Here is a 19,835-nt window from a genome sequence, read left to right as displayed (position 1 = left end):
TCCATTTTGATTCGTTCCTTTATTATATCCTCCCTCTCTCGCCCTCAGTTGGCAGCTCTGCTTGTAACATCTCACGTTCTTTGATCGACTCCTTTTTTCTCTGCTGAAAAATGTTTAAGAGCAGTTCTCTCCGTCCTTCATCGGCTGCGCGACTCTCGAGAGTAGTTGAGAGGTACCGACCGATGCATGACAGATTGACAGAGCGAGAACTGAGTGAGCAACAAATGAAGAGAAACGAAACGAAGTAAATCTATATGAGACGACGACGACTAGGACTGCGAGACATGCGATGGATGAACGACTAGTAAACAGAGTAGAGAAGTTGAGAGAATCAGGAGTCCCTTTTGAAGACTTTGACGTAGTTGACCTCCCAGAACGCTTGTTCGAAATTCGAAGCTTTCTTGATCGCGTCGAGCCAGTTGCCCGAATATCCAGCTTCGTTGAAAGTCGCTCCTGCCCAGTCTCCTCCGAGAGTGATGTCGAAGACGAGGCTTTGAGGTCCGAAGAACTTCTTCATATCGCACGAAGTCGCATCCCAACGAGCTTTGGGCGTTCCCCAGTTCGAAGGATCAGGTTTTCCAGCGGTAATGTCGGCAGGGATTTCGTTACGCTGTAGACGATGCGAGTCAGTGTCGTCGTCAGGAAGAGAAGGAAAGAGCGTCGTGAACTTACGAGGAAACTCCACATTGAAACTCCAGTTTCGTCGAATGTTGTCGCTGAGACTCCTCCTCCGACCTCGTTCCATCCAGTACCGTACGAGTTCCTCGAAGTATCTTGAACTCCACAGCCGACATTGTAGTTGAGGAACGCGTTACATCTAACGAGAGAATTCGGGTCAGTGCTGAAATTCACGAAAGAAGTTCGAAAAGGAGACTCACTCGGTCGAGAGGATCGCACCGGAAGCTTGCATGGGAGTCGTAAGGGTACATCCAGGGGCGGTGTGAAGCGTCATTTGATTCTGTACCGAATCGTGAACTCCCTCGATCAAATCGATTTCTCCCCCGTAAGGCCAATTATCTCCTACCATCCAGAACGCTGGCCACACCGTCGGTCCATGAGGGATGTTTGCGATATCGGCGAGTACGATCGATCCTAATTCGACTTTTTGCTTCGAAGAGATTCGAACAGAGTTCCGAAGCGCTCCTAGAGGAAGATCCGTCCACGAGTCGACTCGCATCACCGTCATGTTTCGTGCCGGTTCTGGTACGTAAACCAACCCTCGATCCCACGAATCTTGCATCCCGTTGTAATCCACCGCACCGTGGGTCGGATCAGGATAAGTGAACCAGTCCCAATTGTCGAAGAAACTGTAACCTCCGAGAGATTCTTGCGCGAGAGAGTACGATACCGAGGGAGTCGAACTACGTTTCGCGAATTTCGGATTGACGGGGACTCGTCGAGGTTTCGGGTTGGTTCGAGTTCGCTTTTGACGTTGTTTGACGAGGGGAGCGTCGAGAGAGTCGAAAGAGGAAGAAGTTGAATTCGAGTAAGAAGCGGGAACTGAAGAACGTCGACGCCGGCGCGATGATTTCTTTGACATCGTCTTCGGGACTGGAGGAGCTTTCTGACCTTGAGCGGCGGGGTTGGGCTCAGGAGAGCGACGCGAGAGGGAGGAGGAGGAGGAAGATTTCGCTCTTCTTGCGACGACTTGCGCCGGGGAGAGAGTAGCCAAGAAGGCGAGGGAAAGGACGGTCAACGTCGAAGTGTGCATGTCGAATGTACGGGTAGAAAGTCGAAAAGGGACTGAAGGAGGACCAGCCTCTGAGGAAAGAAAGGAAGAGAGAAGAGGTAGAGAGGGTTCGAAGACGAGCGCTTCTACCTGTCGGTCAAGATCGAGATAGTCAGCAAACTAGCGCCCAGGATCGCGACAAAGGGAGCGAAAGGAAAGAGGAACCGGGCTCACTGAGGGTTTTCGCGAGATTCAAAGGTCAAACGGCGACGATAACGACGCGGATCGACAACGAGGTGGTAGAGCGTGAGCGTAGAAGGTCGAAAGTGAACGGTATGGAAGCAAGCCAGCTAAAGAGAGAGAAGATGCATGAAGAACAAAGCGAGATAAATTCGCGACTCAAGCTCCAGCCACCTCTAGCCATTTCTCCTTTTCGAATCGAATTCGAGGATGAACCGTCTCGAATGGTCTAAATGGCTAGTTAATCAAGCAATGTTAAGTCCAAGTACTCAAACGAAGAGCTGGCGAGTGCATGGAGAGTTGTGATCGAGACGAAAGAACAGAAGAATCGAGGAAGGTGCGAAGAAAACTCAAGAACGCCGAGGGATCCTTTCGATACTCGGTTTCCTCTTTGTTCTTTCGAATCAGCTCGGCCCAGGATCAAGACAGAATAACGTGGCTGTCGCTCGTTTGACCGGGGATATTTCGCAGCGCTGCGAAATATCCTGAAAGCGTTCTCGATGGCACGCTGCCAACCCCCATCGGCAGAAGGCTTAGTACTTGATGCTCATCTGAAGAAATCGAGAGCAAGGGTCAAGAAAGAGAGACGCATCTCACCTTGCACAAAAATTCGCTCAGAACGACAGATTGGTCTTGGTCATGCCTCGTTTCATGCTGTCGAGGGTACCAACACTTCCCCAGACTTTCTCACTACTTTCGCAAAGTACTTTGGCGGTACAACCCCATCGATCCCGCTTGTGAGGACGACTTGATTCGAGGAAGTGAAAATCGGGATACCGTCTAATTGCGTACGAAAGACCTTCAGCACTCCTTCGCTCTTGCCAAACAGTAGAGAAGACCGTGACGCACCGGAGAGCAGAGAGGGAACGTCGAGATAGATGAAGAGATCGCAATTCGCTCGCATACCTAGAGAATGCCGCCATCATCAGGGTGGCACCTTTGAGTGACAATAGAGAGATCTTTACCGCTCGTCACGCCTTCTTCCCCATGCAGACCAACGGCGCAGTGAATGTGGTTCCGAGTCATTACTTTTAATCCTTCTTTTTCTGCAAACTCGAAAATCGACGAAGCTAAGTATACCGAGTCTCTCAACGAGTGAGCTTCGTCCGACCTCGAACTTACCGATCTGAGGCCACAAGCGGTAGTAAGAACCGTGAACCATTAACGGTACTTGATCTGCTGTCTCAACCCGTTTCAATTCGAGCGCTTCGACCTATTTCTCTCTCTCGAAGGCGTCAATTCTCCTTTATCGAGCGAGGGATAGAGAGAATAACGTACTGCGACACTATGACCTTGATTCGCTCGAATCCACAATTCTTCTTTCCCTTCTGATCCAGTCGGTTCAGGTCGCATCGTGAATCTCTGTTTCGCGTTCTCCCTAACGATTCTCTCCAAAGTTTCGAGATCACATCCCTTTAATTTCGGTCTCCTTAACTGTGACCCAACCCTACCCGTCAGCACTCCCAACTTCTCTACGCTGAGGTGAGGGAGAAGCTCACGAGATCCTGAACTCTCACGAACCCATCTTCCCTCAAAGTGAGGGATTCTTTCGCAGCTCCATGTCGAAGGATATAGCTTAGAGTTTTGCTCCAGCGTGTATCGGGGTCGTCTGTAGGTCTACCTCGTGCGGTTTTCGAAGGTTTCGAGGGATTCGGAGTCGGAGCGGTGGGAGCTTGATTCGGAGGCAGAGTCGGCTCGGCGGTGGATGTGGGAGGTAGTTCGGTGGCCATGCTTTGCTATACGAGCGGTTCGAGAGACTTGGCTGGAATGCGAGAGGGAAAGGAGAGTTCATCGATCATCTTCCTTTTTGGCCCTCGACCTCGTTCCCCATCGATTCGACTGCCAAAGTGGAAGCCCTTACATCATCAGAGGATGTCACAGATGACCCTCACGCCGAAGAAATACCTCGCAAGACGCTACCGACAGAATTATTGATTCGGATCATCCAACTCGCCTCTTTAGAACCTCACAGCGCTCGCTCAAGCTTCTCGAGGACTCAGTACCTTGCGAGCTTGCGTCTCGTCTCGACCGCGTTCAATGAGATCGCACAAAGGGAAATCTTCCGGGTCCTTCAAGTCGATTCACCTCAACAACTTGCCGGCCTCTCTCGATTCTACGCGTTCGATGAATCGGGGAAACGGACACAAGTAGAAGAGCTACAGATAGAATGGACGGGAGAGGCAGGAACGACGAGAGGAAAGAGAGGAGGAGGCAAGGAATGGAGAAAAGCGATTCGAACGTTTTGCTCTCAATGCACGAGGTTGAGACGGATTAGTCTCGAAGGACCGGACAGAAATACAGGAGCGTTCTTCTGTGCGGACTGGCTTGAAGGTGTACAAGGTGCGAACAGGACTATCTCTCGATTTTCAATGCGTGTTTCGAATGAGCTCGCTCACATTGATTCGCTCCCGACAGATTCTCTCGAACACCTTACGCTGTCTCGGTTATCGATCGCATCGTATCCAGAAGTGTCCGATCTCCGATTCCCTCGATTACGGTCTCTCACGCTCTCGGATTGTTCCCCTTACGCCCGGTCTCAACTACCCTCGTTCTTCTCTCATTTCCCGAGTCTCGTTTCGCTCGAAATCGATAACGAGAACATCGATCAATCCTTAGTCGAAGCGTACGTCTCCTCTCGCTACTCTTTTCCGCCTGCACTCGCGGAACTGACATTCACGTTCCCTCATTTCAAGTGCTCTCACCTCCATCCCTCCTTCTCCGTTCCTCTCCTCCCTCCGCGTCCTCATTCTCCCGCAAGCCCCATTCCTCCAACTCTTTACCCCCAAGCTCCTCGCCCACAACCACCGAACCCGTGAACCTCTCGCCCTTCCACGATATACGTTGCCACGATCGATCGAAGCGCTCACGTTGACGAGAGTGACGTTCCCGGAGACGTTGCTGGGACCTTTCCTGGGGTTCGTGAGGAAGTATGCGGAGTGGGGAGGAGGAAGATTGAGGAGGGTCGAAGTGGAATTGGAGAAAGGGGAATGAAGAACAATGCATGTGACCGAACGTGGTTCGTGCTGGGGGCTAGACAGGAGGGGGTTGTCTAGTTGAAAAGCTCTCTTGTGCAGTTGTCCGCGCATCTCTTGAGAAGCCACATCTCTTCGATAGGACGAGTTTTGCGAAAGGTGAATGCGATTTTTAGCAAAAGATATGTAGATTTTCGCCTATCAATCCTCTTTCCCTTTAGATCCTCGTGAAATCTACCAAAGGACCCTTTCCCTCCTTCAACCCTTGCATAACGACCTGATCCGGTAACCTTTCCAACCTCTGAACTTCCTTCCTAACCCATTTTACGATCTTCTCCAAACTCTGCACGAATTCCAAATCGGGATCTTCTGGATAGAGAGGGTTCAAAGGGATCGCAGCGGCGGTTTTGGGGTCGATGAGAGGAGCATCGGTCGTGAAGACGGAGGAAGCGTCGGCTCCTTTTTTGAGGAGTTTCGCTTGAATCGGGTCGACGGCGAGAGGTTCCGACGAGGAGGTTGAAGCTACGTTCGTTGATTCTGCTGCCGGTGCTGTCGAGGAGGTAGGACCAGTCGCTTCAACTTGAAGAGGATTCGGACCTAATTTCGGAGCTTCACCAGCTTTCGGAGCTCTCTTTCCTTTAACTCCCCCAACTCCTCCCCATCCACCTCCAAACATGTTTCTCCACAACGCCGCCGCTAAAACGGCATCCCCTCTCACTAAACCCTCGTCGTAGGCCGCGATCGATCCATGGTATTGTTCCAACATGTCTTTCATGTATCCTTTGATCAACCTCCCTTGAGTGACAGCGTAAGGACCTCGAATTCGAAGTTCCATGTCGATGAACATGTGATTGATGAATTCTTGGACGTAGGTGTGACCGAGAGGAGAAGGGAGGGAACGGAATCGAACAGAGAGGAGCCAAACGTGCAAAGTCGTGATCGAGAACCAAGTTTGAAACGAAGGTGGTAGAGAGCACTCTAGTAGAACCCGTATCGAATCAGTGAAAGACTCCAAAGAGAGGCAGAGAGGCAGAGAGGGGAGAAGAGAGAGCCTTACCTTCATACCAAAACGGAGCTTCAATTTCACCTCGTTCAGCGCATCGATCGTAATAATCACTCGTCGTACGAATAGCCGTCGAAGTCTGAGAGTGATATCCGAACAGTTTCGCGAGTTTCGTCACGATCGAGACGGTGAAAGGAGAGTAACGAGTTGGGTGAGCCGAAGGAAGATTCGAACCGGGCAAGTTTGTCGGTTGGGGAGTAAGGGTAGGGCGATGTGCTGATGCAGAAGTATTGTTGTGAGGCTCGGAAGCATTGGGAGCAGGAGTGGGAGAGGAGGAAGAGGGAGTCGAAGAATAAGTTCGAATTGATGAAGGAAGGATCGAGGCAGGGCGAACGCTCGAAGACGAGAGCGTGGCAGCTTGCTTGAATGCTGATCTGACAACTTGTGAGCCCATCGTGAAGAGGTGGAGAGCGAGAGATGTGGCGGACGAGAGAATCGCAAAATCTCAAAACTTTCGCGATCGCAAGTTTTCGAAAATCTCATTGACCTCTTTCGCAAGGGGACTCTCTCTAGCGCCAGCCTCGATGATACAGCGTCTCAAAGTGACAAAAGAATGGATTTGACAAACAAAGAAAAAAGAAAAAAAGGAGGGAGAGAAACTACCAATCCGCTAAAAGAATTCCCTTAATTTCCTCCTTACTTCGCTCGCCCGTCACACACACGACCCAACTCAGTTACTCCTATCCCCCGGCAGCGCCTGTAACTAAAGAGACATCGACGAGGAAAGGATGGTGTGGTTGTTTGTGTGTACGTTTAGGCACCGATACGGTCGAGACGACGAAGGTTCTCTTCGAGGGGACCGTGGGGCTTGACGAATTGAAGGTACGCTCCGTCCTTTTGGGCGATCGAACGCTTCTCGAGGTACTCTTCACGCGAAAGGCTGGTGAATCCCCACTTCTTCGAAACGATGATCTTTTGGCGTCCAGGGAACTGCAATTGCGGAAAGTTGGGTCAGTTTTCGCTCCGTTACCGATCGAGCAAGGGAGAGGAGAGAGTATGTACCTTGTATTGGGCACGACGAAGAGCCTCCATGACGACAGCCTTGTTCGAGTCCTTGCAACGGATCGAAAGGATGATTTGACCAATGTTGACACGAGCGACCCTTCCGACGGCGTTACCCCACGCACCACGCATACCCGAAGACAATCGATCGGCACCAGCGCACGACAAGGTCTTGTGGGCACGGATGACGTGGTGAGGGTGAGCACGAACTCGGAGATGGAACGAATCCTTTCCGGAGGTCTTGACGACGTATTTGTTGGCGCAAATACGCGAAGCTTCGAGGGCTTCCGAAGAGATTTGTTCGTACTCGTTCGAGACAAGGTGGACGCTGTCAAGTCGGAACGTTTTCAGCACTTCCGGGAGAGAGAGAGAGATGAAAACACTTCTCGACTCACCAGAAGGGGAACTCGTCTACTCCGGCCTTCTTCCTTCCCTGTTTACGCCAACAAATCCTTCGTTAGTCACGCCGTTCAATCGCCGAGAGAACGTAGAGAGTCGTCAGGAAGCGTACGAGATCGAAGATTCGGATCTTGGCATCGGGAACACCACGGTTGTACCTACTCTTGGGGTAGGGCTTGTTCTTGCAGTAGCGGTAGCAACGAGCGGGTCGGCGTCCTGTTTCGAATCGAGTTGCGTTATGAGATTGGTAATCCTGCTGCATGAGGTTTCGAGTAAGGAGAGTAACTCACCCATTGTTCTGTAGTTTGTTGTTTGAGTAGTGGTACAGAAAGGAGAGAGAGACAGAAGGAAAAGTGGAGAGAAAGGGAGAGAGAGAGAGAGAGAGAGATTGATCAGCAACAATGTGTGAGAGAGACTTCGACTCGAGTGACAGTGTCCGAAGTGAGGTTGCTGACTACACGTCCCGTTCCCTCGCTTAGTCCTCATACTTCCGTTCAATCTTTCGCTCTGAATCCACTCTACCGCCTGCCCTTTCTCCTGGTTCCGTGTGTCGTGTGTAATCATCCCTGTAAATCATTTTTCGTCCCTGCCTTTTTCCACTTCTCCTCCCTCTCTCCTGTCTCGAATGCCGTTCTGTTTGCGCTGATAAGTCGAATGCTGAATGTACTGATGATTGGGCCTTACAAACTGTGGAAGAAAAGAGAAGGGGTGGTGACCAGAGGTGGAGAGCAAAAATCGTTAGCGATTCCTTCGAGAGAGGTTTCTGAAATTCTGACTTTTGTAGTTCGGAATACGCTTGAATCGCAATTGCTCTACTTCAACTCGCAGAGTTCGGATTCGCTCCTACTCAACACACTCTCAGTGCGAAAGGACACTAGGCTCGAGTGGTCTTCTCCCCTTCTCCTTCTCCCTTCCGCCTTTCCCTCCTCCTTTTCTCCTTCTACCCTGCGATTCGTTCTCTCTTCGTCGACCTCTCTCTTCTCTCCACTTTGTACACGCACCCATTCCGACTTACTCGTTAGTGAACGACTCTAGTCGAAACGATTCAAGAAGATGAGCAACACTTCAGCGTTGTTGTCGGCGCTCAACAGTCGACCTCAACCACCACCTCCCTCTCATCAACAACAACAAGATCACTCGAACCAGATGGGAGACCCTTGGCAACAGAACAGTAGTAACCGAGGAGATCAGAACAGTGGAGGTTCTTCGTCTCATTTACCCCTTTCGATTTCTCAATCGATCAACAATCCGGGACTTCCTTCCGGTGTTATCGTCTCTTCCGCCGCGGTCAACGCCATGAACGGATTAGGCGAAGGAGGAGGAGGACACAATCGAGCGAGTTCGATCGCCCCTTTGTCGAGATCGGAAACTCCTGGATTACCCAACGGAGCAGCGGGAGGACTCTCAACTGGAACGGGTGCGACAGGAGGTGGGAAACTACTCCTACAGAGCGCTCCGTTGATCACGAGTTCGTTAATTCAACCGGGAAGTATCCCCGGAGCTCAAAGTGAGAACGAAAAAGTTTATTACTTGATCGTCGATTTGATGAACCCGAACACTCGTGAAGCCGCCTTGTTGGAGTTGAGTAAGAAACGTGAACAATGGGACGATCTCGCTCTAGTCCTCTGGCATTCGTTCGGTCAGTTCTGACTTTCCGCTACTCTCTTTCGTTTCTCGAGCTTAACTTCGTCTCGCGCTTTCTCTCTGTAGGTGTCATGTCGGCTTTACTACAAGAGATCGTTTCCGTCTATCCACTCCTCGCCCCTCCTTCTCTCACCGCTCACGCCTCGAACCGAGTCTGCAACGCTCTCGCACTCCTTCAATGCGTCGCCTCTCACAACGATACCCGCTCCCTCTTCCTCTCGGCTCACATCCCGCTCTTCCTCTATCCCTTCCTCAACACGACTTCGAAAACCCGTCCGTTCGAATACCTCCGTCTCACCTCTCTCGGAGTGATCGGTGCTCTCGTGAAACAAAACGATAATTCCGACGTGATCAATTTCCTCCTTTCAACCGAAATCATCCCTCTCTGTTTGAGAATCATGGAAACTGGTTCCGAGTTATCGAAAACTGTCGCGATTTTCATCGTACAGAAGATTTTGTTGGACGAGATGGGATTGGGATACATCTGTCAAACTTATGAAAGGTTTTATGCGGTTGGAACCGTGTTGAGTAATATGGTTCAACAACTGGTCGAGACTCAAGCGGTTAGGTTGTTGAAACACGTCGTGAGGTGTTATTTGAGATTGAGTGATAACTTACGGTACGATCCTCGCTCCTCTTTTCTATTCGACTCCAAAGGCAGGCGAACTGATAGCGGAGTCGAGTTACCGTACAGCGCTCGAGAAGCCCTCCGAGCTTGTCTCCCCGAACCCCTCCGAGACGCGACTTTCTCCCCCCTCCTCAAAGGCGACATGGTCACCAAACGTTGTCTCGCAACTCTCCTCCTCAACTTGTCCGATCGAGTCGATTCCTAAAACTTCAATCAACGATATTCCCCGATCCGTACTATAACGATTCTCTCTCTCTCTCGCAAAAACCTCTCTTTCTTCGTCGTTGCTCCCTCTCCCTCTCCTCGTCTCGGATGAAGTCTACCCTCTCCGCATAATACCCTCTCTCCTCTTTCTATACGTCGACGTCCTTCTCTCCTTGCAGTGACGTCTCGCCTCACGATGAATCGCAAACCCTCCCTCCCTACCTATAAAATTTGTTGTCACAATTTTACTCCCTCCACCCTCCTCTTACCTCTTCTTCTCCCTACAGTCGGTTTCCCTAGTTCTCTCCCTAGTATTTGTTGTACTCAACTATGTTGCCGCCTTCTTTCGTACCTAACCCCCGTCTGAAGTTCCTCGTTCCTTACTCGTTCCTTTCGTTCTTCGTTTTCCGAAGTGTGGATCTCAGTCACAGTGAAAAAGAAAAAATTCCGTTCTGTCTGTCGAATTGTTTCTCAGTCTTCAGCGTGAGAAATCACTCACTGTCTAGTTGAAGTCAGTGACAGCTCGGCGGTCTATTCGCGCGTTTACCGTCAGAGAGAGCTCAAAAGGAAAAGTCGATTCTCTCGCACGCTCCTTGTTATAAGACGGACTGCCGGCGAAGTGAGCAGTGTCAAAGGGGATCTTCACAGCAAGCGACATCAAGGGGGTAAACTGAACGAGTCAACGAACAAATATATAGAACCGAAAACGGAGGTGAATAAAATAAATATGAACGAAGAATGAAAGCTCATGGAGGGGGTATCGACACAGAATCAATGAACTAATGAGAACGACTAGCTACAGAATGAATGAGGAACAGATGAGAGGGTATATAGATATGAGGCTAGGCGTTGATGCCCTGATCGAGAGTAGAGGAAGTCAGCCAATGAAGAAACGAGAGATGAAATAGAGAGTAGGACTTACGGAAGCTGAGCCGAAGAGGGTACCATTTCCAGCTTGGCCCTGTAGAGAGGAGGAAGAGAATCAGCATGAGCCCAGTCGTAAACGAGCGAAAAATGACTTACCTTGAAACGGGGACGGGAGATAACTGAAGGAGTCGCCAAGTTGTTCACTTTCGAAGCTCCACAAGCCGAGCACTACACACCACCGACGTCAGCCACAGCCCACACTCTGAGACAGAGGGAAGAGAGAGAGCTCACCTTGTCCGAATCAGAAGAGTCCGAGGCAGTTTGATCATCTTTTTGTTTCTCCTCTTTCGATTTCATCAGTTCGATCTGTAACGACCGAATCTGAGATTCGAGTTCCCATTGCTGCGTCTTCCAGTTCGATTTCGCTTTACCGTATTCTTCCTGTAGCGCGACGTATTTCGTCGCGAAATTATCGTTCGGACCAGGGGATGCGAGGGGCGAAAGCGGGAAAGTAGGAGTGAGAGGGGTGATCGGAAGAGCCGAAGGTGAAAGGACGGCTTCGTCGAAGACGGAGGCGGAAGCATTCGAAACGGCCGATTTGAACGAAGGAGCGTTTGGAGAAATGACGGGTTCGGAGGAAGAAGCGAGGTTCGAGGCGTTGTTTGCAGTTTCGGCCGCGGCGAGGTTCGCGAGGAAATCAGAGGGAAGTCCTGCGGAGAACGCCATCGATACGGGTCGGAGCGAGAGAGAAGGAGCGACGAAACCTCCTTTTCGAATTCGTTGATTTGGATCTGCAAGCGGAGTTGGACCGAATGCGACTCGACTCGATGATGTAGGTAGAGTCGGAGTAGGATTCGGGGAAGGTGGAAGAGGTTGAGCTGTGACTCCGGTGGCTTTCGATAGACTCGATGGAGCGCTGACCGAGTTGACGCTGACAGAGTTGAGGGAGGGAATGCTCGCGCTCGATGCGAGGACCGTTCGGACTTCCTCCGAATGACTGACACGAGACGACGAATCGAGGATTGGAACAGGGGTAGGGACTTCGAATCGGTCGTGTTTGTCTGATCCTCCCATCATTCGCTTCAGGAAGCCAGATTTCTTCAGCTTGAGCGATCTAGGAGTCGGTAAGGAAGAGACCGTCGTCGCTGGAGAAGAGTTGCTTGACTGTAGAGCGGGAGGTGTCGTCGAGTGTTTCCGAGTTCCGACTGATTCGAGGGTTGATTCGCGAGTTCGGGCCTTGCTCGACAGTGAGGACAGAGAATCGTGACCGGGGAGTCGACTCGATGGAGGCGTTACTTTGCGTCGATTCTCCGTGTCTCGATGTCGTGCCTCTTCGAGTGAGATCAAATGGTGACCAAAGCTGTAAGGTGCGGTCGGAGATTGACTCGATCCTCCTCCTCCTCCTCCTCCTGGAACTGCCGTGAAGTAAGATCCTCCTCTCGTTGCGTCGGGAGAAGTCGGTGAAGGTGGAGCAGGGATGAGAGCGCTAGGAGTTGAAGGGCCCGAGCTCGTCGTGAGAGAAGCCATCGAAGACGAAGGATGCGGAGAAGGGCGTCGAACGATCAGACTCGCATGAGATTCGGAACGGGCGAAAGTCGAAACGGTTGGAGGAGCTGAACGAGGGATGTTTTGAGCCGAAACGAGGTCGAAAGTGACGGGAGGCGGAGCTCGAGCAGACTTTCTCAATTGACCCGCTTCGACTCGTTGTCGTTCCGAGACGATCGTGACGACTGGCGAAACGATCTCCTCCGCGGAGCCATGTCGACGACCCGAGAAATCGAGTTGAGACTTTGCTCGAGTCGTGAGATCGTAGTAGGAATCGCACGACGGTAGACCTGAGTACGACTTGACGAGACCTTTCAAGGAACGCTTCGAGGGCGATTCGGGAACAGGAGTACTCGTGACTTGACTCAATCCGAGACCGAGACCTTGTAACGCTTCTTCTCGCTCTTTAACCTCTTCCGCCGATGTGCTGTTGTTGTTCTTGCGCGAGGTGAGGACGCTGAAGCTTCGAGCTCGAGACTTGGCGGGTTTGACATTCTCTTTCCGTTCTTTCGAAGGTTTCGACGCCGTGGCTGGAGAAGGGTTCGAAGGAGAAGGAGTATGTCGGCTCAGGATATCGTTCGATCGACGAGAGGGGAGAGCGTTAGAGGATGTCGAAGGAAGCGCAGAGGCGAGGGGTTCGTCGTCGCCGAGGTCAGAATCCCAAGGAGCTTTGCTGACCATTTTTAGTTTCGGACCTGCTCCGAGATCATCCGTTGTTAGCTCGGCAACACGTAAGAGAACGACGACATAGCTCACCGAGGATACTCTTCATTCTTTGCATCGCATCAGCGTCCGGTTTGAGGTTCGGATCCGATTCGAGATGTTTCACCGCGGCGTCGAGATCTTCTTTCCAAGATTCGTTCGACAGTTCAGACTCTTGACTGTCACTCTTCTGCATCTTCGTCGGAACTTGAGCAGGTGGAGGAGAGACCCTACGAGGGACTTGGAGAGTTGGGAGTCGTCCGCCATTCGAGGAAAAGGTAGGGACGGGAGTTTTCGTTCCGTCTTCTGTTGGTTGATACCGGGCCGACATGATCTTTGCGAGGTCTTTCGGTAGGTCTTCGACGAAGCTTGATTGTTCGAGTGCTCCCTCTGTCCATTCTTCCCTCGCGCTGTCGCGGAATCTGTCGTCCTCCTCCTCTTCCTCCTCCTGTTCGCGTTCCTCAAGGTCGTTCGCCGCGATTGATCCCGACAGCATGCTTGACGCGGCACTGAGTCGAGAGTGATCGTATGGCGCAAAATTACGTCGATGAGGAACCAACGCGACTTTGGCCATTCGAACCGAGGCGATCGAAGGCGAAGGGGAACAATCCGAGAAATTTTCGGTATTGTTGCTCGGAGAAGCTGGAAGTTGAGGAGAGCGGGGTTCTGCGAGTCTGTCGTCGAGATCTGTCGTGATCCCGAGTCGAGGAGGAGGGTGATTCGGAAGAGGGAGAGGAGGAGGTGGAGGAGTGTTGTGCGAAGAATCAAAACTGCTGTCTCCTTCATCGAATCGATCTCTGTGTTGTTCCGGCGTAGAAGGTTCGTCGTCGAATTGATGATGGTGTGCGAAATTGAAGATCGGGGAATGTATCGTCGCAGGGGAATCGACGAAAGTTGAGAAACCCGATTCACTCAACCCTGGCGAAGGAGGAGGAAGAGGGGAAGCCGTGTTTCTTCGTTCTTTGAGGAGGTCCCGGACGTTACTCATAGCTCCAGGAGAGTGACAACCCCATGTCGGTAGGTTAGGAGACGGTTGTAGGAGCGGACTCGCCATCGCAAGGGGTAAAAATCAGGAGAAGTCGCGTCGAAGAGGAGAGAGAGGGGAGGGGAGCCGAGTCGAACGCAAGGATAGGGATAGGCCTGGATACTAGGTTACTGTACTGGAGTACACCGTATGTGTCAGCCAATCCAAATACTCGAGCAAGAGAGTGTTGGAGCTTACAGAACTCCCAAACAATAAAGACGCGATAAGTTCCCCCTTCCCTGTTTCTGTTCTGTTATCCGCTGGAAGTAGAGTTGCCGTATGTAGTGTAAAAGAGTGACTAGAGTGAGTGCTGGACCGAGGGTTGAGGAGAAGTTGAAGCAAATGATAGAGAAAGAGGGAGATTCGATAGAAGAATTCGCAGATCCTCAAAACTTCTCAATCTTCTCGCTCGCATAAACTCTCTTTTGTCCTGCGAGTTCCTCCCATCGACATCATTCGTCGAAACTCAAACCCGGAAAACCGTACGACTGACCACTCGAGATCAATTCAAGCGGAAAAGTGAAAGGAGAAACTTGCTTGCGAAAGACAAACGACGACGACGAGAATATAACACAACAGAAGACTATACATACAATAGAGTGTAGAGGATGCAGCTTGACAGACTTAGAACTGAGGTTGTCCCAACAATTTGCGAATTTCTCCTTCTGCCGTTTCCGAAGAAGAAGAGCTCCCTTTCTTCCCTTTCGACGCTGTTGACGACGATGAGGATGACTGATTCCGTTCGACGGGACTGAGCCGATTCTTCCCGATTAGCATGTCGAATACTGACGATGTCGAAGCGGAAGAGCTTAGCCCACCAGCGGGACTAGCTCGATTGGATTCCACTGTCTTCTGTTCTGAAACCCTCGCTCCTCCTCCTCCCGAGACGACGGGTACTGCCTTGCTTGAAGATGCGTTCGAGTGTTCATCCACGAGTCCATCTTGTAGGAGGTTCCATCGAGAATCGTTCAATTGAGCTTCTTTCGTCGGCAACGCTTTTCCATCGATCAACGAGGGCGAAATGCCGGAGAGTCCTCGACGATGCATCGACGACGAAAGGATTGAGGAGCCTGAGCTCGCCGATCGAGGATGACTCGTACCATGGATCGAGTTTGCGGAAGAAGAGGCAGGGGAAGAAGAGAGTAAGTTTGACGGACTAGGTCGACTTCCGGTGATTGAGAGGGCGCGACTGTTCTTGCGTGTTGAGGAAGAGGATGGGATGTATCGAGGAGAGTGGGTGCTCGCGCTGAGGGAAGGTGAAGTCGTGTTCTTCCTCAAAGTCGAACCGGAAGCAGAAGGGAGGAAAGCGGGTGAAGCTCCAGTTGTCGAATGAGAGGGATCGTAGTCTGTCGTAGGAGGGGAGACTGCTTGGCGGAGAGGGCGACCGACAACGGGAGAAGAGGAGATTTGAAACGGGTTCGATGGGGAGGAAGAAGGGACGAAGGGATCCGGCTTTTGTTGGGAGGGAGTCGGAGGTTGAGAGCGTGCGAGAGCTCGAGTGAGTCCAGAAGGCGAGGCAGATGCTGATCCACTTTGGCGAAAATTCGAGGATTGCGGAGGCGAAGGAGGGCGAGAATCGGGTTCCCCTTCTTCCACTTCTTCCGGTTCCTCGACCTCGACGATCGCATACTCCGAGCGGACGGGTCCAGGCGACGACTGCGAATAACCTCCTTCCGAGACGGTCCTTCTGATACTCGGAGTCGTTGGAGGTCGATCAACGAGAATAGCCGATTCAGTCGTCGACGAAGGTGTTCTCTCGGAGCTGCTGCGAGTCGGTCGAATTGGCGTTGTCGAACTGGTCTTTGATTTGCCTTTGTCCGATGAGTGCTTGCGAGATCGAGACGATTCTTTGCTACTCCAGGGTTCGACCTCGAGGAGGAAGAACTTGGTGCCGGGAGCGAGGAGGAAAGGGTTCGTCGATGGATCCTGGGAAACGAGAACGGGTGAGCTTGGATCCATAGAACGAGGTGAAAGGAGACTCACTTTTGCGTCAACGATCGTTTCGGACAGCGAAGTGATCCGAGCGACAATCCATTCTCGAGTCTTCATTTGTTCTCCGATGACTCCAGTCGGCGACAGGAAGTGGTGAGGGAAGCTGACGTTGAATGCGGCCCAGACGGGAACCGTCGAGTTTCGAGTTGGGAGGAAAAGAGCGAGATCTCCTTTCGCGAAACTAGCATTCGGATCACTTGTTAGTCTTCGACTATCTGCAAGAGGTAAAGAGAGGACATACTGCCTGAAAGCGATCTTGTCATTCGCTCCGCTCGCCGCTCGATGAGCTCGTTCCCGATACGCTTTCGCTTCTTTGACCCATTTCTTCGTCAAAGTCGTCATTCCATCCATCTTGTTCCTGATTGCTTCCGTGAGCGGTACGTGACTAACTTGTTCGAGTTCCCGAAGGAGTTCGTCGATGTCGCAAGAGGCGTAATCGAGAGACGGAACGACGGCGGCAGGAGTACGATATGATTCGGCTGGAGACGGAGGTTGAACTGCTCGATCGAGTTCAGTGGTCGAAGCGTCGGGTTTCGGAGGTGGAGGAGAGTTGAGAGCTCGAGTGATCGTGTCGTTTTCGTCCCGGAGTTTCGCAGCGATGATGACGGCAGATCGAGCCTGTTTCTGAGCTTTAACGAGGTCCTTCTGTACGTCGACGATCCCTTTCTCCTTGTCTCTTCTTGCCTCTTCGAGTTCCCGTTTGATCGATTCGACATCTTCTTCCTTCGATTGAGCGACCATCTCCCATCGAGCGATCTGCTCCCTGAGTCCTTCCGCGATTTCCTCAAGCGTCCTATTCCGACCTTCGTGATGTTCAATATCCCTCTCTTTCCCTTCCAACGATTTCCTCACCTCTCCCAATTCTTTCTCCAACACGGTTCGATCCAAATCCGCTTCACTCCGCAACGCTCCCAACGCCTTCTCCTTCTCTTCCAACCGCTCTCGTAGTTCGTACGCGTCTGCTTCCGCGTTCGTGAGATCCTTTTCGAGGTATTCGACTTGCTCTCTCAGCGAAGTCACCTCGGATCTCATGTTCTCCACTTCCTTCTCCATCCCAACTCTCCTATTCTGCTCATCTTCCAACTCTTGACGCTTCTTCTCGAGCTCTTGTCGAGTCTGTCGTCCTTCCATCTCACTTTCCCTCTTCTCCTTCTCGACTCTTTCCGCCCTTTCCTTCTCTCGCTTCTCGGCACCTTCAGCACCCGAACAGCGATTCTCTAATTTTGCGACGACTTCCTCGTGCGAAGAACGTTCCGATTGGAGTTGACGAGACAGTTGTTCGTTCGTTTCTTCGAGTTGGCGGAGTTGAGCTTCTAACGATTCGAGTCGATTTGGGTCGATCGGAGGTTGCAGTCGAGTTAAATCTGTACGCGATTCCATCAATCTTTGAAAGAACAGAGATCGACGGCAGAACGTGCACGTACCAGCTGTTGTCGCGAGCGATTCAAAATCTTTCGATAACTGATCGACGTTCGAAATGAGTTGCTCGAGTAACTCTTTTGCGCTTGCGAGCGGATGTTGTTGTCGTTCTGCTTGAGAGCTCGAATCAGGTTGAGTAGCCTCTGGCGGTAGTTCTCGAACGAGGTTTTCGAAAGTCGTTTTCAAATCTGTCGAAAAATTGGTAAGAAATCTGTCATCTCCACGACAGCGATGTTATTCAGTGACGTAAGAGAGAGAATACTTACGATCTAACGTCTCTCTATCTAGCTCCGGTAAGCCCTCGACTCCTCTCAAATCAACAGAGAACCCAATCTCTGGTACTAAGTCATCCAAATTCGATCCCAATCCTCTCACTTCCCAGGGTAATTTGCCCGAGAAGTTCGATCGATAGTGTTTCCTTCGGGAGAGCTCGAGTTCGGTCAAAGGTTTAACGAGATTCGAAAGCGAGACAGAATGAGTCGAGAGGAGACGACCTGGACAACGAAGTTCAATCGGTTAGATAACTGAGCGTGGATGGAGAGTGAGGAGATTGACTGCGTACTGTATTCTTTCCGACGGATGACTTCGGCGACCGTGGCGAGGTAAGCCGGGATCAAACCTTCCAATCGAGCCAAATGCTTGAAATTCTCCGTTCGTGTCCTTTTCGACCACTCAATTTGATCAGTTTCGATCCTCTTCGCAGTCACACAGAGGGAGAGTGTACGAGCGTACCGTAGATCGTGGTCGAGTAAACCCAGATCACTGGGCATCGAAGCGATATCACTTTGTAACGCCGAGATCTTCTGCATTTGTAGTAGAAGGTATCGAGTCATCGCATTCTGTTCGTGAGGATAGAGTCAGCTAAGTACATCACGTAAGACGACTTTGCCAATGACCCGGTCCTTACCTTTCGTTCGACCAGGAATCGAATCCGATCTCGATGTTCGGCGTCACATACCGACAGTTCTTCGAAGCATTGAGCTAAGAGACTCGAGTCCGTCACTGTGGTGGTAGGAAGAGCAGCTCTCTCAGTCAAGGCTTGAGCTGAAACGCTTCCCTTTCGACTTACTTGATTCTCCGGCGTGAACGAGTTCTTCGATCCTGGAATGCCCTTGTTCGGCATCATGTTCACACGCTTCGAGGTCTTCCAGATCTCGACTGCGACGTCGGACGTAACAGAGGATTCAAATGTCAGCTATGGAGCGAAAGAGACGAGAAAAGGTGGTTCGTTCTTACCTCGTAGCTTCTAGATCTGCTTGGACTGCTTCGGCATTCGTCATGACTTGATCCAATGTCACTTGTAACGCCTCAGTTCTCATCCTCAATTCAGCTAATGACGCATCGTCAAGACGCAACAGAAAGAACGAAAAATCGTCAGACTTGGGTTAGTCTGAAGCTAGACCGTGCGGAGGAACGTACCTAGTATCTTCGCACACCCATCTCTGACCGCCATCATCTTTTCCCTACTAACATAATCCCCCAAAAACCTCTGTTTCTCCTCGATCCCTCCTCCCGTTCCTCCCTTACTCGCGCTCGCTTGACTCGTGCTCCCCTCTCTCTGATGTGCTCCTACGACGCTCGATGCCGAAGTCGATGCCGTATTCCTCACCAATAACCCATTAACGACCCTAACTTTCTTGATACTGTTCATGTTCTCCTCCCAATTCGTCAACAATCTCTCGAATCTATCCATCATTGGATTCGCCGTTTCTAGGTACAGTCGGAACGAGGTCGAGGTACCGGTATTGACTCGATGGAGGTTCGAAAGGGCGAGGGAGAGGGAAGATCGTTGGTTCTTGATTGAGGAGGTTAGAGCTTGGAGGGTCGAGAGGTTGTGGAAAGATAGCGAGAGGTGAGAAGTCAGAGGGTCTTCCGCTGCGAGACACCTTGGCGTTAGTCAGCGGCGGTGAACTACCATGCGAGGTATAGGAGAGAGAGTAGAGTCTTACGATTCAAAGGAGGTTCATTCAAAACCATTTCCTCCTCGATCCTCAACGTATCCGCAACCAATTCGGGATCCGCATCCAAATGTTCCCTATCAAACACGTACAATGTCCTCTCCCCTCCATTCCCCTGCTCTCTAGCTCGTTGTTGGTTGTTCTCCCCACTTTGTCCCGAAGATTCCTCCTCCCGAAGTAGTTTCAACAGTGCATCGTCCTTCGTTAGAGGGATTCCTTCGTCGTTCATGAGGATGAGACAGTCATTAGGGATCTCGAGCAAGGGACTGAGGAGTTCCGTTCGGAATTGTTCCAACCTATTTCCCTCATCTCTTCATCAGCTGACAAGCGCGATCGAACCGAGGGAGTAAGTTAGACGTACGTAGTGATTCGAGAGATATCGACTTGTTGGAATTGAGATGAGAGAGGGAACGCGGCGCCGTCTGAGGAACGGATTACGACGAGTTGGGGAGTTGCATCGTGTGAGGTTGCTCGGCTGCGAGAGCCTTGCATATTAGGTCGTGTACT

At 51.3% G+C, this 19,835-nt stretch overlaps 8 protein-coding genes across 8 annotated transcripts; 2 read left to right on the top strand and 6 right to left on the bottom strand.

Moving 5' to 3' along the window:
• Window positions 1-331: 331 nt before the first annotated feature.
• Window positions 332-1,711, bottom strand: JCM6883_003140 (glycoside hydrolase family 16 protein; the record flags this gene model as incomplete). Its single annotated transcript, XM_076633560.1, has 3 exons — window positions 332-610; window positions 673-817; window positions 879-1,711. The coding sequence occupies 3 exons, from the start codon at window positions 1,709-1,711 to the stop codon at window positions 332-334; spliced, it is 1,257 nt and encodes a 418-aa protein (XP_076486484.1).
• An 847-nt stretch (window positions 1,712-2,558) lies between these two features.
• Window positions 2,559-3,639, bottom strand: TPT1 (tRNA 2'-phosphotransferase; the record flags this gene model as incomplete). Its single annotated transcript, XM_076633559.1, has 6 exons — window positions 2,559-2,689; window positions 2,759-2,815; window positions 2,875-2,955; window positions 3,032-3,122; window positions 3,188-3,343; window positions 3,409-3,639. The coding sequence occupies 6 exons, from the start codon at window positions 3,637-3,639 to the stop codon at window positions 2,559-2,561; spliced, it is 747 nt and encodes a 248-aa protein (XP_076486483.1).
• Window positions 3,640-4,278: 639 nt separating this feature from the next.
• Window positions 4,279-4,900, top strand: JCM6883_003138 (uncharacterized protein; the record flags this gene model as incomplete). The annotated part of the gene is made up of 2 exons (XM_076633558.1): window positions 4,279-4,532; window positions 4,603-4,900. The coding sequence occupies 2 exons, from the start codon at window positions 4,279-4,281 to the stop codon at window positions 4,898-4,900; spliced, it is 552 nt and encodes a 183-aa protein (XP_076486482.1).
• Window positions 4,901-5,098: 198 nt separating this feature from the next.
• On the bottom strand, window positions 5,099-6,338 carry CBP3 (Cbp3p; the record flags this gene model as incomplete). Its single annotated transcript, XM_076633557.1, has 2 exons — window positions 5,099-5,859; window positions 5,939-6,338. 2 exons carry the CDS (start codon window positions 6,336-6,338, stop codon window positions 5,099-5,101), a joined length of 1,161 nt encoding a protein of 386 aa, XP_076486481.1.
• A 359-nt stretch (window positions 6,339-6,697) lies between these two features.
• Window positions 6,698-7,607, bottom strand: RPL10 (60S ribosomal protein uL16 RPL10; the record flags this gene model as incomplete). Its single annotated transcript, XM_076633556.1, has 4 exons — window positions 6,698-6,874; window positions 6,947-7,274; window positions 7,342-7,379; window positions 7,458-7,607. The coding sequence occupies 4 exons, from the start codon at window positions 7,605-7,607 to the stop codon at window positions 6,698-6,700; spliced, it is 693 nt and encodes a 230-aa protein (XP_076486480.1).
• Window positions 7,608-8,398: 791 nt separating this feature from the next.
• On the top strand, window positions 8,399-9,822 carry CAF40 (CCR4-NOT core subunit CAF40; the record flags this gene model as incomplete). The annotated part of the gene is made up of 3 exons (XM_076633555.1): window positions 8,399-8,984; window positions 9,056-9,608; window positions 9,684-9,822. The coding sequence occupies 3 exons, from the start codon at window positions 8,399-8,401 to the stop codon at window positions 9,820-9,822; spliced, it is 1,278 nt and encodes a 425-aa protein (XP_076486479.1).
• An 841-nt stretch (window positions 9,823-10,663) lies between these two features.
• Window positions 10,664-13,923, bottom strand: JCM6883_003134 (uncharacterized protein; the record flags this gene model as incomplete). Its single annotated transcript, XM_076633554.1, has 5 exons — window positions 10,664-10,678; window positions 10,744-10,782; window positions 10,845-10,916; window positions 10,980-12,928; window positions 12,990-13,923. The coding sequence occupies 5 exons, from the start codon at window positions 13,921-13,923 to the stop codon at window positions 10,664-10,666; spliced, it is 3,009 nt and encodes a 1,002-aa protein (XP_076486478.1).
• Window positions 13,924-14,583: 660 nt separating this feature from the next.
• Window positions 14,584-19,820, bottom strand: JCM6883_003133 (uncharacterized protein; the record flags this gene model as incomplete). The annotated part of the gene is made up of 13 exons (XM_076633553.1): window positions 14,584-15,885; window positions 15,943-16,132; window positions 16,193-17,315; window positions 17,376-17,558; window positions 17,637-17,864; window positions 17,933-18,030; window positions 18,103-18,209; window positions 18,278-18,372; window positions 18,440-18,528; window positions 18,607-18,700; window positions 18,790-19,245; window positions 19,320-19,624; window positions 19,690-19,820. The coding sequence occupies 13 exons, from the start codon at window positions 19,818-19,820 to the stop codon at window positions 14,584-14,586; spliced, it is 4,401 nt and encodes a 1,466-aa protein (XP_076486477.1).
• Window positions 19,821-19,835: the final 15 nt, after the last annotated feature.

This window comes from Sporobolomyces salmoneus (assembly GCF_050403485.1).
Source record: "Sporobolomyces salmoneus JCM6883 DNA, S_salmoneus_JCM6883_v1_ctg40, whole genome shotgun sequence".
Lineage (NCBI taxonomy): Eukaryota > Fungi > Basidiomycota > Microbotryomycetes > Sporidiobolales > Sporidiobolaceae > Sporobolomyces > Sporobolomyces salmoneus.
The sequence above is the reverse complement of the archived record's forward strand: the minus strand, read 5'-3'. Positions and strand labels throughout refer to the sequence as shown.